General features: G+C 33.0%; 1 protein-coding gene across 2 annotated transcripts in view; it reads right to left on the bottom strand.

The window, feature by feature from the left end:
- Positions 1–17,587, bottom strand: part of cort (Cdc20/fizzy protein cortex) — a 195,807-nt gene extending 178,220 nt beyond the window's left edge. Inside the window, exons 1-4 of one of the 2 annotated variants that reach the window (XM_075304424.1) lie at positions 17,302–17,585; positions 7,571–7,705; positions 7,267–7,513; positions 1,208–1,390 (exon numbers count right to left, since the gene is read on the bottom strand). In XM_075304424.1, coding sequence (XP_075160539.1) covers positions 1,208–1,390; positions 7,267–7,513; positions 7,571–7,705; positions 17,302–17,391 — 655 coding nt within the window. In that variant the 5' untranslated portion in view covers positions 17,392–17,585. Of the gene's footprint in view, positions 1–1,207; positions 1,391–7,266; positions 7,514–7,570; positions 7,706–17,301 lie in introns of both variants that reach the window. The other variant, XM_075304425.1, reaches the window with a different exon arrangement.
- Between the last annotated feature and the right edge of the window lie 225 nt (positions 17,588–17,812).

The raw sequence follows: 17,812 nt of genomic DNA, 5'->3' as shown, positions 1-17,812 counted from the left end.
ATATATTGGAGCTATATCTAAATCTGAACCGATTTCAACCAAATTGGGCACGCATAGCTACAATGTTAATTCTACTCCCTGTGCAAAATTTCAACTAAATCGGTTTAAAAAATTGGCCTCTGTGGTCATATGAGTGTAAATCGGGCGAAAGCTATATATGGGAGCTATATATAAATCTGAACCGATTTCAATCAAATTTGTAGCTACAATGCTAAATCTACTCCCTGTGCAAAATTTCAACCAAATTGGTCCAAAACTCTGGCTATTAGAACCATATTAGTCCATATCGGGCGAAAGATATATATGGGAGCTATATCTAAATCTGAACCGATTTCAATCAAATTTTGCACACTTAACTGTACTACTAATTGTACTCCTAGTGCAAAATTTCAAATAAATTCGGCCAAAAATCTGGCTTCTGGGACCATATAAGTCCATATCGGGCGAAAGATATATATGGGAGCTATATCTAAATCTGAACCGATTTCTTCCAAAATCAATAGGATTCTATTCTGACCCAAAACAGGAACTTGTGCCAAATTTGAAGGCGATTGGACTTAAATTGCGACCTAGACCTTGATCACAAAAATGTGTTCACAGACAGACGGACGGACGGACGGACAGACGGACAGGCGGACATGGTTATATCGACTAAGGGACCCACCCTGAGCATTATTGCCAAAGACACCATGTGTCTATCTCGTCTCCTTCTGGGTGTTACAAACATATGCACTAACTTATAATACCCTGTTCCACAGTGTGGCGCAGGGTATAAAAATGTTCCGTTACTTATGTTGTGGTAACAGTTCTCGATAACAAGGTGTCTCAAAATGTGTATTGTAGCATTGAAGTGGCTCAAAAATCAAATCTGGGTCCGATATCTACCATTTGCAATACCATCCGACTTACATCAATAATAACTACTTGTGTGAAGTTGCAACCCGATATCTTGCTTCGTTCGGAAGTTATCGTGGTTTCAATAGACGGACGAACGTCGCTAGATCGACTCATTCCAGCACGATCATGAACATATATACTCCAACATTTCGATGCCAGGTCTACAAAAATCTAAAAACAAGACGTTGAGCATACTACTTTGGTTTTGGTTGTTCGAACGAATAGATGTCTTGTATATACAACGAATTAATTTGCGAAAAATACGTATGCAAATACAAACCAACTGGAGTTTATGGGGATGTATACCTACTAGGATAACCAACTGATTTGCATCCAATAGCGAGAAAAGATCCGGATGGACTGTACGCCAAAGATCTTGGACATTTGATATTAAATGCCATGGTAATATCAACTTTACTTTGCCATATGATAATATCGTGGCCAAATGACAAAGCGATTTGACCTTCCGAGGACCAATCTACTAAATTCTGTTCTACGGGTAAACAAAAATAAATTTTTTGATTAAAAGAAATTTCTACATTTGCCATGGAAAATACTTTGTAACAAAATTTCGATTAATTCATCTAATAGCTATTTTACGTAGGTAAGGTTTTGTGTTATTTTAGACTCACTTGGACTACTCATTCCATTGTGATACACAGGTGGTGAACTTATCAATGAGTGCTGCCCGATTCTATTTTTAGCCCAATGACAAGTTACCTCCTTTGTCCTAATTTTACTTGAAAGTGAGTTTCAACACCCTCGACTCATCTGTACACTATTAATTCAGAGTATTGTTGTGTATCCCACTATTTATTACCCGAAATATCGCATGGTTCTCGCTCAGCAGTCCTCGTTCGATTTTATTGTCAATCTTCTGATATTTACGCCAATATATCACATTAGGTTAGGTATAGTGGCAGCCTGATATTTCAGGCTCACTTCAGTCCATTGTGATACCACAGTGGTGAACTTCTCTCTTATCACTGAGTGCTGCCCCATTCTATGTTAAGCTCAATGACAAGGGACCTCCTTTTTATAGCCGAGTTCAAACGGCGTTCCACATTGCAGTGAAACCACTTAGAGAAGCTTTGAAACACTCAGAAATGTCACCAGCATTACTGAAGTGGGGTAATTCACTGCTGAAAAACTTTTTGGTGTTTTGTCGAAACTGGGTTCAAACCCACGACCCTGTGTATGCAAGGCGGGCATGCTAACCATTGCACGACGGTGGCTCCCATATATCACATTAAAAAGTAAAAGGCCGCGACGTCAAACCTAAAAATCGATTTTGTCAAACTTAACTCGGTCCAAAAAAATAAGTAAAAACTGAGAAAGGCTTAACAAATCTCATGGACTATGTTCATACCATGTCCATCCAAGGATTCAATATTGAAAGACGTATTTTACGGATGAAAATCGAATCTTTTCACGGCTACTTTTCTTTATTAAGTTATTTTAAAGGAAGGACATTATGTTTCATTTTGCAATGAAGAGCCGTACCTTTTTTCTTACTTCGCACTTTTTTTAGCGATTAAATTCAAAAATGTGTAGAAAAATATTTCAATCTAAAATTTTTCCTTGTTTTTTCAAATGAAATCCGAAATAGCGAAGTGATTTAACACCTGAAGAGAATGCCTTCTTGCCTAGGACAAGCCCGTGTAAAATGCATTGAACATTTTCATTACTTTTTTGGCGACGTTATTTTCTGGGTAGATAAATATAATAATAGGAATGAAATGGTGTCGATAATAAATACTCATCAAATCACATTCCCGATAATCTCATGATTTTTTATCACGCTTGGTATTATATTACATATTACAAATAATATGTATATTGCGGTTATTTACATGGATCAAAAAGATCCATTGAGGATTTCGAGAGGTTGGAGGCAAGGTTGCTTCCAAAACCACAGCATGCTTACTCGTAGGGCTGTCTGTAGTCCTTGTGGAGTACCCAGACATCTCGTAATGTCCTAAATTTATTAAAATGGCTCCCAACCAAGGTTGCCACACATTCTACAAAAATTTGAAGAAAATTCTACCAAAATTTATGAAATATAATAATAATTCATTTTGCTGTTTTAGGTAATATTTTGGTGATTTGTATGAAAAAAGTGTTTTTTTTTAAGAATTTGTTTATTAGGTTATTTCGTCAACTTGTGAGTATCCCATTGATTGTCGAAATTTTACAAGTTACCCGGCAAACAATTAGGAAGTTGTTCTATTGGCACATCTTTAGAAGTACTTCAAAAAATGTCCTCTGAAAGATGTTGTTTATTTTAACTACACAGTAAAGGTCTGCACAAATATGCTTGAAAGCGATTTCAAATGGCTTGGAGTTTTATAGAACATGTAGAACATCAGCGTTTCGCCGAACAAACCTAACAAAACCCTCATTCGACAGCGGTATGACTTGAAATTGTAAACCTAAAATTTAAACAATACACGTAGGAAGATGGGAAATTGGCATGCGTCACACAAAATGCTGCATTGACAAAAAATTACATTTTCCCCTTTATGGAAATTTATTTCCTGCACTTAATTTCTTTTTATTTGCATTTAATGCCAATGTCAATACTGGTCGTATACGCGTTTGGTTTGATAAACGAAAAGTATGGGCCTAACACCGTAAATGGTTTGATGTGTTCAGTAGCCAATTTCCCATCTTCCTACGTCTATTGTCTTTGGATGCAAGCACTTTAGAACATGCGCATAGGTTCTACAATGCTTGCAGCATTTACGCTTGGTTTCGAACAAAACTTTCAAAACCAAAGATTATAGATTTGAGGAAGATAGGACATTGGCTTGCGTCATACCAAATATTGCATTTACCATGTTAGTTCCATACATGTTTGTAATTTTTTTATTTGTTTTTCATTTTTATTTTTTAAATGAAAACTTAATTTTCTTAATGAAACAATGTTAAATTTTTGGTAACAACAAACATTTTCCCATTTATGGAATTTTATTTCGTGCACTTAATTTATTTTTATTTGCATTTTAATGATATGTCAATACTTGTCGTATATGAGTTTGGTTCGAGTATTAAACTAATCTGGTAAATAGTTCGATCTCCACAGTAGCTAATTTCCCATCTTGCTACAATCTATAATCTTTGCTTATAGCTATGTTTTGAAAGTTCTATTCATGTTTTAGAACATTTTGTATTATGTAAATGCAAATATGCTTGTACAGACCTTTAGTTTATATACACAGTGTGATTGCACTCAACAAAAACAACTACCATCAGTTGGCCAGTGTTGCCAATTTGGTGCTTTTTGATTTCTAAAAAGCACCAAATTGTCTTTTTGGTGCCTTTAAAAAAAAAAACACCAACTTGGTGCTTTCTGGCATTTTCATTTAGTGCTTTTGGTGCTTTTTTTTATTTTGAACAGTATTAAGTTTAATTGATACAAACATTTTGATTAGACTTTCAAGATCTTCGGCTCTTGAAAGTCTAATCAAAATTATTGCCAAATATAAAATTTGATTGTTATGAAGTTGGTAGTGGTTATTTTTTAATTAATATTGTTATTTAGGGTATTCTGTAGGAAAGTCGAGCGATAAGTGTCGAATTTTTGAATTTGGTAAAGATGTCATTAAAAACGTTTGAATTAAATCCACAAAAGCACGCACAACTGAAATAAGCAATAGACTCCTTCCATATAGTAATATTTTGAAAGTTGAAAAACATCACTGATCAAAATGAATTGGACGAAAGCATTAAAACTGATCAAGGTGTATACTTGAATAGCGGTTCATAATGGTACTAAGTTTGAGTTTTGCCGCTAATGCTTAGTACTAAGTTCGTTTCTGCGAAAAACGAATATCTTCATCTATCTCCGTAAATAGGGTCTCAAACGCAGGGATGTTAATTTATTTATGCGAAATAATATGCCTGCCTATTTTTTCGTGCGAAAAGTCCAGGGTTGTTTAAATATGTGTTTAAAATGCGCAAAACAAAGATTTCGCATTTATTCCGCACTAACGTTTTTTATATGGAGTATAACAGTTTTTCGTGCGAAAACGTGATCTTAGTACTAGGCTTAAAGTGAAAACTATATCACTAAAAATGGGCATAAAATAATGCATATTTGCTGCAAAGTTTATTATAACTTGATGGGGAATAGCCAAAAGCAAATTTTCACAAAGTTTGTATTCCTTAAAATGATTTATTATTAAAGAAAAGTAATTGTGAAAAAATGACAATTTTAGCGGCTAAACTCGATCTTAATACCCACCTTAACTTCTTGAAATTCAATTCACAAAAGTTCTATAATACATCTTCGGAAGGTTTTTTTTTGTTTTTTAGTAGAGCATTTAATTTTCGATTTTGTGGTGGAAGGTGGTATGTTAGAATTAATATTATATTTTTTGGTGCTTTTTGGCCTTGGGGAGTTGGCAACACTGCAGTTGGCATTAGCTTAAGAGAATTGAGAGAGTACCAAAGAAGAGAATATCAAACTGCTGAGATCAGGGCTGCCAATAAAATTTCAAGAAAAATCTTCACTTTTTTCCGAAAAAATCGTCATAATCGTCACTTCCATTTTAAAAATCGTCAAAAATATGCAATGTAAATAATATTCAATCTAAACTAATTTTTTGGTTAAAAACAAAAGTATTTATTTCATATAAAGAACAGAAAATTAACATATCCAACTATGCATTTCAGCAACAAAAGCACAATGAATTCGGTTTTGTATAAAACTAATATAAAAAAATTATGCAATGCTATGCAATTCAAAAAATAAAAATAAATTATTGTTTTAATATATAGTTACTAATTCAGTAAGATTTTTATTTAAACATTTTCCACAATTTGACCATAAAACACTTATGGTCTCTCTATTTAAGAGGTACAATTATCTATTGAAATAAAATTTGAACAAAATCTTCTTTAGAAATAAAATTTTGCAAGAATTTACTATAGACAAAAATTGCCAAAAAGGTTCTATAGATTTTAAAATTTTCTGTAAAACTAAAATTTTGACAAAATCTTCTATAGTACTAAAGTTTTTACAAACTTTTCTATAGAAATATAAAAATAAAATTTTGAAAACGTTTATAGAAATACAATTTTCAATCAATTCAATATAAAACATTTCTTCCTAATAAAACAAATTTTTTATATATTAACCATAAAAATTTGATCAACAACTTAAAAATATTTTTTTTATTTGGTAAAATTTTCTTCAAATTTTGGTGGAGTATTTTTGGCACGAGTGGCAACCATGATACTAATAGTGTGGGTGTAAAATGTGGTATAGCTCCAACATTTATGAAATCTCTAGCAAAAAATTGCAATTTTTCTATCTGACAACTGTCAAATGTTTTCTCTCTCTTTTGCTGGCTCTAATTTTTGAACGCAGCTAATTTCGTCATTTTTGGGGCAAAAATCGGCATTTGCTATTTTTTGAGTAAAAAATCGTCAAAATGCCGATGGTTAGGTTAGGTTAGGTGGCAGCCCGATGTATCAGGCTCACTTAAACTATTCAGTCCATTGTGATACCACATTGGTGAACTTCTCTCTTATCACTGATTGCTACCCGATTCCATATTAAGCTCAATGACAGGGGACCTCCTTTTTATAGCCGAGTCCGAAAACTTAATTTTCTTGAAAAACTTAATTTTCTTAACGGAACAATGTTAAATTTTAGGCAACAACAAAAAAATTACATTTCCCCTTTATGGAAATTTATTTCGTGCATTTAATTTCTTTTTATTTGCATTTTAATGCTATGTCAATACTTGTCGTATACGCGTTTGGTTCGATAAACGGAAAGTATGGACCTAACACCGTAAATGGTTTGATGTGCTCAGTAGCCAATTTCCCATCTTCCTACGTGTATTGTCTTTGGTTGAAATTCATTTTACCAATTGGTGTTTTAAGATTGCAAATATTGGTGTTTACTAAATACACTGGTCGGTTGCGGTAGATCGCAGCCGTTCTCTGCTCTCTATATCAACATATGTGCTTTATAAATACAACTAAAGTCTTCAATATAATAAATTAAATTCCTTAATGCTTTATATGTTTTTTGTTTTTAAATACTCGTAGTCAAACTGGAAAAAATATAAAGTATTAAGGTTTTACAAACAGAAAAGAAGAAAGCATAAATTCATGAATACTCGTATAATGAACAAATGTCAATTCAATAACGAAACATCGTCATTTGTTTCTTAATGGATTCGTAGTAATGAAATCTGCATTGTTTAGACGGAAAGCTTCGTTGGTTCAATTTTGAAGATAATATGATAATAATATAACGAAGCATGACCATTCACGACGTTTTTCTATAAGTGTTCCCATACACTAAATTACATTAAATTTTGCTTAGGCTAGTTTTGATTATTCACGACATACCAAATGATGAATCATAATCCGGCAAATCAAATGTTAAATCCGAATATGCACAAGGTCTCGAACGAGGCTTGCAAGGCCAATCCAAGCCAATTTGAGATCGACGATTTCGATATTGTGTACATGCCAAAAAACCTGTGGATTTCACAACGGGATCAACTAAACTGTAAATCCGTCCATTCTTCATTTCGGCTATTGTGTTGATCATGGGGATAAATGTGTTTTCTCTCCAATAGTTTTCTTTAGAACACTAAACAAAATTGACCAAATAAATGTAAATTGTAGATGTATAGTAAGTATATCCTACCAGTTTTAAGAAATCGCGAATGGGTTGGGCTGTTGAGAACTTTAAATTTTTTTCGCACGCTGAGAGTAAAAATCGGCGGGGTATAAAGCGATCTCCATATGATATTGGAATAGGCTTATCGGGGGGGTGGGTTTTCTGAGAAAAAAAGCATTATGTTATTCAGAGTTAAAACTAAAATTAAGCAAGTAAGTAAAGTAGAAAGTCGGACGGGCCGACTATATCATACCCTAAACCACGCCTACTGAATTAGTAAACATAAGCATTTGTGGGGTAGCATTGGTATAGGTTTTGGAGATGAACCGCATTTCCATATTTAAGAATGAACATTGTAACAATCTGAACATTTCTGCACAGATTGTCACAATCTGAGCAGAAATGTTTGATATTAGGAACTAGAGTTGGTTTTGCACCTACAGACACCGAAAAAAGTGAACTATTATTTACGAGAACTAAACTTACCCATAGTAAGGCTATGGTCACACTAGGCAAATATTTTCCCAGAATGAGTGTCAAACATTTTTCCAGGAGCACTTACGGAATATCTGAATACCGTTTTTGCAAAATACTCCTATCGTGATGGAATATATCCAATATGAGTTAAAAACGTTTGCTGGTTTGGCTGTGGCGACAAATTCTTTTTCGATTTCTGTCAAATATTTGCCCAGTGTGACCGTACCGTAAGATTGACCATGATTTGGCGCCAAAGATTTTTTCGTCTAGTTAAGTACATGATTTTCTTACAAATTGGTTCACACATTGCATATTATTTTAGTTTATTTTTACTACTCTATGGGATAAAGTTACTCACAGTCATTAAAAATATTCCTGCTATTCGGAAAACTTAACAAATTCTATGGGAAACCCATAATATAAATGTGGTTTCTAATAAACTGTTTGTCAGTATAATTTTCAACAAATTAGAGAAATTAAGGAATCAAAGGTACAATGAGCCTTACTACATTTAAATTTTTTTTCGTACAATAAAGTTAAAATTTCTATAAGCACCAGTACTTTATTTCAAAAACTTATTATTATATCGCACAAAACAATTGCTAATAATATACAATAATGGAAATATATTTATTCACACATTGGATGTAGTTAGAGTATTATTCTTAGTTAGTAAGACTAAACTCATTAATTTCTATATTATTTAATTCATATATTTTTAATACTGTGGCCAGGTTTTCTATGCATCTGAAGTATATATGTCGTAAATTGTTATGTCCATTGAATTGTTGTCCATTTTCCATAGATTTGGCAACTATTATTGGTGGTTTCCATTGTATATATTTTTTGAACTATATGGAAGTTAAAATGATCGTTAAATTTACAAGACACATTTTTCTGTGCAGTTAGTATGCCACTAATGTTGAGTCCAATAATAAACAAGTATATGTTATACACGCAAAAAAATAATTCTTTCCTCCCAAACGAAATTTTAGACAAACAAAGTTCGTTTCTCATTTGCTTTTCGCTGTAAGGAAGTGTATTTGGAAGAAAAGTATATACTTTTTGTGATAAACGTTTATTCTTTTCCAGGATGTAAAAACAATTTCATAAAGACAAACTCAAAAAAACAAAAAAAACTATTGTTTTCTTGCTAATTGCATTTTCCCTCACATCTTTCTCACATCCACGAGGTTTTTTAGTTCTTAACACCTTTTCCTGTAATACCAACAATGTAGAAGAAATTATACGATTTTAAAAATTTTAAAATTTTTTTTTTACCTTTCGCCTGGACGGAGAATCGAACCGCGGACCATGCACTTTGTAAGCCAACACACTAACCACTGAGCTATGTACCTGTTATGGTCATCAATAGATAAATATCCATATAAGTTATATTTATATAGCATAGCTTGCGGCGCCCACGAACCGAATAAACAAAGTTTATTTAACAGAAACAAACATTTAGTTTGGCACCGTGGAGCAGTGCTTGCTACGTCCGACTTGCATGCCAAGGGTCGTGGGTTCGATCCCTGCTTCGACCAAAGTTTTTTTTTAACATATATTCCAGACATGTTCCGAAGATTCCGAAAAAAATGTTCAATATTACATTGTAGTATATTAAATTTTGAACTGTAAAATGTGTCTTATTAAAGGCCTAAATTCAGAAAAGAACAGTGTTTGATATAAACGAAATGGACTGTGTTGTTGTTTCAACAATAACTTTTTTTATTGAAAAAATAAAAATTTTGTAACAAACAATTTTTTTTTTGTGATAAAAGTTTAAAATTTTCGAAGCAATTCAAAAAACTCTAACAAACGAAAAACGTTTTGGGTACACGTTTTCCAAACGTTTTTTTTCTTTGCGTGTATATGGCCGTAAGTTCGGCCAGGCCGAATGTTATGTACCCTCCACCATGGACTGCGAAGAAACTTCTACGAAAGACTGCACTCAAAAAAAAAGTGAACTCTCTATTTCACTAAAGCCAATTTAACTTTATTTTAGTTCATGGAATTATTATGTTTGAAGAAAGTTTTCTTTACTCGAATAATGTTTTGTTTACTTAGTTAAATTAACTTAAACCGAGGCAAAAATAAACTCAAATGAAGCATAATGATTAACTAAATTCGTACCTTCCACAAAATAGTTCAGAATTTTTTTAAATTTGTAAATTTTACCAAAAATGCGTCTATCATGAACTTCGTATATCACTAAAGACATTCTTGCAATTTTGAACTCCAAGTTTTCTCTTAAAACTACAAAATTTTCTTTAACTTAGTTATGTCTAATAAATTTTCTTGAATTTGTCGAAAAATGTTTACTTATTTTTATGACATCGGTGTGATGTTAACGTTTGTAATACTGTTTAGTTAAAATTTTCTACAAATATTCAAAATTTTCTAAAATTAACCGAAACTTTTCTTCCTAGTGGGTTCACTGTTTTTTCAGTGTGTCATCCACAATCGAATTATCTGGGTTGTGGTATCTTAAATCATTTTGTAAAATGTGTAGTAGTATATATTAGACAAAAAAGGTATGTGTAGATAAGTCTACAAATAATTACGAATCGATATGGACTTTTGCACGGTACGTAGGGCGCCAGAATTGAAATATGGGGGTCGCTTATATGGGGGCTATATACAATTATTGATATGGACTAATTTTTGTGTGATTGGGGATCGATTTATCTGAGGGCTATATATAACTATAGACTGATATGGACCTAGTTAGGCATGGTTGTTAACGGCCATATACTAGCACAATGTACCAAATTTAAACTGACTCGGATGAAATTTGCTCCTCCAAGTGGGTCCAAAACCAAATCTCGGGATCGGTTTATATGGGGGCTACATTTGCTTATGGACTGATATTGACCACTTTTGGCATGGTTGTTAAATATCATATACTACCACCACGTACCAAATTTCAACCAGATCGGATGAATTTTGCTTCTCCAAAAGGCACCGGAGGTCAAATCTGGAGATGGGTTTATATGGGGGTTATATATAATTATGGAATGATATGAACCAATTCCTGCATGGTTGTTGGACACCATATACTAACATCACGTACCAAATTTCAACCGAATCGTATGAATTTTGCTCTTCCAAGGGGTTCCGGAGGTCAAATCTGGGGATCGGTTTATATGGGGGCTATATATAATTATGGACCGATTTCGACCAATTTGTGCATGGGTGTTTGAGGCCATATATTAACACCACGTACCAAATATCAACTGAATCAGATGAATTTTGGTCTTCCAAGAGGCTCCGGAGGTCAAATCTGGTGATCAGTTTATATGGGGGCTATATATAATTATGGACCGATGTGGACCAATTTTTGCACGGTTATTAGAGACCATATGCTAATACCATGTGCCAAATTTCAGCCGGGTCGGATGAAAGGTCTTCTCTTAGAGGCTCCACAAGCCAAATCTAGGGATCGGTTTATATGGGGGCTATATATAATTATGGACCGATGTGGACCAAATTTTGCATGGTTATTTAATACCATATACTAACACCATGTACCAAATTTCAGCCGGATCGGGTGAAACTTGCTTCTCTTAGAGGGTCTGCAAGCCAAATTTGGGGATCCGTTTATATGGGGCCTATACGTTAAAGTGGACCGATATGGCCCATTTGCAATACCATCCGACCTACATCAATAACAACTACTTGTGCCAAGTTTCCAGTCGATAACTTGTTTCGTTCGGAAGTTAGCGTGATTTCAACAGACGGACGGACGGACATGCTCAGATCGACTCAGAATTTCACCACGACCGAGAATATATATATATATTTTTTGGGGTCTTAGAGCAATATTTCGATGTGTTACAAACAGAATGACAAAGTTAATATACCCCTATCCTATGATGGAGGGTATAAAAAGAGCAAATCGCTCAATTAGTTGTGGGTAATAAATTTGCAAAATTGGACAATATTATTATGTAAGAGCTACATCTAAGTCTAAATACCATCGGCTAGTACATCAAAATTTGAAATTTGAGTATCATTGGTTAATAAATATGAGTAAATAAGAGGGAGCGATATCTAAATCTGAAACAATTTGTATAATGTTTTGCAGGTATGATTGATACCACAGAAGGTTACCTTGTGCAAAATTTGAGTACGATCAGTTGAATAAATAAAGCCTCTATGGTCAAAAATAAGGCTATTAGGGGCGAATTTGGCAAAATCGAGCGATACATATATATGGGAGCTATATCTAAATCTGAACCGATTTCGAAATTTTGCAGACTTGAAGGGCAACTTAAAAAAAATATTCATATAATCTCATGTGTAGATAATTTTATTTATGCATAGGTATGTATACAATATTTTTACAATATTAAATTGAGCCGACGGGCTTTTTGGGCAGCAAATAAATCAATGACTTCTTCAGTCGGCACATTTATTCGGCGATGAACCGACATTAATGCCAATCCATTGAGTCTACTCTCGCTAGTCGAATTTCTAAGATACGTCTTTAATCTCTTCATTGTTGAAAATGAAAGTTCGGATGAGTACGTAGTAACTGCAGGGATGGAAAATGCAGTACTATAGTACTTTTTTCAATACTTTTTCACCCCGGTCAGTACCGTAGTACCCCCTCGAATGATTTAGTACCTTTTGTGTAGACATTTTTGAGTCGATATCAGATTTATGGTACAATATCTTTGACAAAATATTTTAATATTTTGAGAAAGTCTTTATCAACCTTATTTGCTAATAGTCTTTTACAAATATGGCAAAACAGACATGTTCACACGCAAAAAAATAATTCTTTCCTCCCAAACGAAATTTTAGACAAACAAAGTTCGTTTCTCATTTGCTTTTCGCTGTAAGGAAGTGTATTTGGAAGGAAAGTATATACTTTTTGTGATAAACGTTTATTCTTTTCCAGGATGTAAAAACAATTTCATAAAGACAAACTCAAAAACAAAAAAAAAACATTGTTTTCTTGCTAATTGTATTTTCCCTCACATCTTTCTCACATCCACGAGTTTTTTTAGTTCTTAACACCTTTTCCTGTAATACCAACAATGTAGAAGAAATTATACGATTTTATAAATTTTTAAAATTTTTTTACCTTTCGCCTGTACGGAACCGCGGACCATGCACTTTGTAAGCCAATACACTAACCACTGAGCTATGTACCTGTTATGGTCATCAATAGATAAATATCCATATAAGTTATATTTATGTAGCATAGCTTGCGGCGCCCACGAACCGAATAAACAAAGTTTATTTAACAGAAACAAATATTTAGTTTGGCACCGTGGAGCAGTGGTTGCTACGTCCGACTTGCATGCCAAGGGTCGTGGGTTCGATCCCTGCTTCGGCCAAAGTTTTTTTATATATTCCAGATATGTTCGGAAGATTCCGAAAAAATGTTCAACATTACATTGTAGTATATTAAATTTTGAACTGTAAAATGTGTCTTATTAAAGACCCAAAGTCAGAAAAGAACAGTGTTTGATATAAACGAAATGGACCGTGTTGTTGTTTCAAAAATAAGTTTTTTTATTGAAAAAATAAAAATTTTGTAACAAACGAATTTTTTTGGTGATAAAAGTTTAAAATTTTCGAAGCAATTCAAAAAACTCTAACAAAAGAAAAACGTTTTCGGTACACGTTTTCCAAACGTTTTTTTTTCTTTGCGTGCATGTGGGAAGAAAATCTCGATTTTGTAAAAGACATAGTCAAAAACAGGATTTTATTGATCTTCAAGAATGTTTTAGTCGAAAAAAGAATGCGATTCTATATTATCGATTTTTTATTTCGGTAGAAAATGTTGTCAAAATTTTATTTCAATTGAAAATTTTGTAAAAATTTTATTTCTATAGGAAATTTTTGCAAAATTTTATTTCTATAGAAAAAATTTTGCAACATTTTTTTTCTACAGAATTTTTTTTGAAAAATTTTATTTCTTTAGAAAATTTTTGCAAAATTTTATTTATATAGAAAATGTTTTCAAAATTTTATTTATATAGAAAATTTTGTCAAAATTTTATTTTCTTTTTAAAATTTTATTTTAGTCTCTTGACAATAATTTTCCAGTGAAATTTTTGTAAAAAGTACCTTTCCGCTCAAAAAATACCTTTTTTGTACTTTCTTAAAAATTGTATTTTCCATCCCTGAGTAACTGGCAAATTGACCAAAATTGTTAAAAGAATATGTACGTTTGGAAATATCTCTTTATTGCACTCTCCAAGTGCTTCCATCGCTGAATTAGGCAGGTTCTTTTCGCAGGTTTTGCGCCATTTCATTTACACATGTTTGTTTGGCTATTTCGTTGTTGTTGCTATGGCTAAACAAAGCGAGTCATGTTCACAAAAAGAACAACAAACACAAATAAAAAGCAGAAAGACATTTTCCAAAAATGAAATTTGTGGTGCGAGAACAAAAACAATTTGTTTTTTCGGCCGTCGTTTGACGGACTTTTCAACTAGTATTCTATGATTTGTGCAAGTTTTATAGGTAAGCGTGTTTCAAAATAAAACCTCCAGCTTTTCTTCAACATCTTCCATAGCTAAATGCAGCTAAAAATATATATTTATTTATATAAAAATATTCATTCATTTCGGGGGGGTTTGATCCCCCTCATCCCCCCCCTGAATACGGCCTTGATGTGAACAACAAATACATGGACAGACGGACGTACACCAAGCGCTACATCGACTCAGGACGTGATTCTGAGTTGATCGGTATGTATTTTATGGGATCTAAAATCAATATTTCTGGTAGGAACATTTTTTTGGCAGATCAAAGCTATTATACCCTGACAACTACGTGGTTTAGGGTATAAAAAATTTGAAGAATTCGTTCGAAATTGTTTAACTTTTTTGTAGTGAATGATGTATAGTGTTTGACTACAGTCACACTGGAAATACTCGTATTGAAACATCAAATTACGAACGAATTTATCCAATTTTGACAAATATTTTCAAATTTATGCAAATAGAGCGGTGCATACTAAATATATACAACAGCTTTATCTAAATTCGTTCCGATTAATTCAAATTGTAAATCATTCGCCCATGACGCAAAAACTGTTGTGCCAAACTTTATAAAAGTCGAAGAGCAATTTCCACAAAAAAATTTCTTCTTTGTAAATCAAATGTCATTCCTTTGGAAATAATAATAACTGTTCCATTATCCTTTCAATGAGCGGGTATGATTGTACTAAATCTAGTGATATGCGTTACCAACGTTACAAACCTATACTTTTCATTCTATCGCTGAATAATAACAATTCATTTACTTGCTGCGCTATTTTACATTTCCTTTCTATGATACAATCAATGAGTTTCATCGATCAAATTTTCTTTTTAATTAAAATTGCCTCGATCTGGAAAATGATAGTATCAATCCCAGAATTAATTACACTCTTAGAAAAATATGTTTTTCATATGTTCCGATATAAACAAAATGTGTTTCGGGCACAATTTTAAAACACAATATATTTAAGTGCAAACAAGGTATGTTCCTAAACTAACACTAAATGTTTGGGACATCTATGTTAATATGTTAGAATATATTATGTTTGGGGCATGAATGTTTCATAAAAATCATATGTGTGAATGCAAACATATATAAATTTACAAATTTCGACTAAACATACATATGTTGTGATATTATATTCAAAGCGGCAGAGAGAGTATAGAGAAAGAAATAGAGATGGAAACCGGGAGAGTTGACGGGAGAGTCCACGTGGCAAACAAATGTATGTTTCTGTTAAATAATGTTATGTTTGCATGGGCTCGTGGGCGCTGCAAACTATGCTATATAAGTGTAACTTATTACGATAATTATCTACTGGTGACTATAACAGCTACGTAGTCCAGTGGGTAGTTTGTTGGCTTACAAACTGTATAGTCCTCGGTTCGATTCTCCGTCCAGGCGAAAGGTAAAATTTAAAAAATTATAAAATTTAATAATTTCTTCAACATTATTTGTATTACAGAAAAAGGTGCCAAGAACTAAAATATTTCGAGGAAGTGAAAATTACGAGTATGTTAGGCAATGAGCACAATCGTCTTTGGGAAAAATTCTTCCAAGCATATAATATTTTTGGGCTCAAAATGCTTCCAAACATATGATATGTTCACATAAAACAAACATATTAATGTTTCGGCAGTATCCAATAATATATGTGCTTCCTGCAAAATATGTTTGGAACATATGTTAAAGAAGCGATTTTTTTGAGGGTGTATATATCAAAATATACTTGTTTAAAAACTCAATTGATTTCTGCAGCACTTTTAATTAATTTTTTAATATTTTCCTTTTAATTTTCCGGATTTTTCTTTGGAATTGAGTATATATAAATTAATAGTATATATAAATTATTTGTGAACAAAATACTTAATTAGAATGTTAATTAGGATAATTATTAGTTTTACAGAAGTTTTTTTTAATTTGATTAAAAAGCTAAAATTTTTAATTGATTACATTTTCAACTTCAAGCAATATTTCCTTATTTAGAAATATTTTGATGATATTTTTTCGGTGTTGAAGAAGTATTTAGCCCATTGGATATATTATATAACCATATATGAAATTCATTCACCCGTACCTACATAGATGTAATCACAGACGCAAGGTTGAATCACAGTTACAGTCGAGTACACCGCAGCTTCTATTGCACTATTCAATGTCGTCCCAAACCAACCATACTTGTAGACCTTTTTGTATTGTATCATATATCTACGTTACCGCCACCACTCATTCACTGAGGATCCATAAATGTTCGATTGCATCGATACGAATTGATAAATCTGTTATTAATTTTAAGTCGAATTCAGTCTAGAACATACAGCTCATTAGTCAAGTGCGGCTACTTAGAATGTGTTTCGATAGACACCCGTGAGTGACTCCAGATCGCAAAAAAATATCAAAATTAACCACAGTTAATAAGAAAATGAAGGACAACCAGCAACATCAGCAAAATAAAAATCTTGGATATATATATGCACCTAATATGGTTGGGATTTTTTAGATCAGCAGTTATGCAGATCCTAAAGATTTGAAACAGATGCAAATCTCTACTGGCCTACTAAGTCCCAACATATTTAGTGTACATCACATTAATGCTGTTCGCTAACATACAAGTTCAAGGTTTTAGTCCTGCCATTAGCTCTCAAAACCGAAAAATCAATGACATGCAGAAGGACGCGTTTCTGCGCTAAATTGGAATTTTCCTGTGGCATTTGCAGAAGATAAGTTCACCATACGCTAATGCCCTTTAAAATTTCAAATAAAAGCATAGATCTTACCGTTGTTACTTCATTCTCCCACTGGTCTGCTCTCTTCTTCACGAATATCATATCTTCGGGGCCGACTTTTTGCTTGGAACGGTTTCTCATTATAAAACACCCGGAATTTTTATTAATTTTTATTTATTTATTTCCTTAATAAAAAAAAAATACCGCTCGAATTCTTTCACCTTGTAAATGTGGCTATAATTCAATTGAGTTTATAGTTTGTTGTGATATCATCTGTTGGTAAAGCCGATGTGAGTGAGAATAACTGAGCATGCAAAATAAACAATGGGAACGAAAGCTAATTGTCAAAATTCACTCATTCAAAAGGTTAGTCAGTGGTGCCGTTATGTGCTACAAGAGAATATATAGGAGAAACGAAGATGACATTGGCAATGGGCAACGATGGAACGAATTTCAAAGGCACAGTGGGGGTTTAGGTTGCAGTTGCTTTTCATTTGTATCAACGAGCTTCTGTTCGCCATACGTTAATGAGCCCATGAAGAAATATGCAATTTAATTAAAA

The sequence above is a fragment of the Haematobia irritans genome, chromosome 4 (assembly GCF_050003625.1).
Source record: "Haematobia irritans isolate KBUSLIRL chromosome 4, ASM5000362v1, whole genome shotgun sequence".
In the NCBI taxonomy this organism is placed as follows: Eukaryota; Metazoa; Arthropoda; class Insecta; order Diptera; family Muscidae; genus Haematobia; species Haematobia irritans.
The sequence above is the reverse complement of the archived record's forward strand: the minus strand, read 5'-3'. Positions and strand labels throughout refer to the sequence as shown.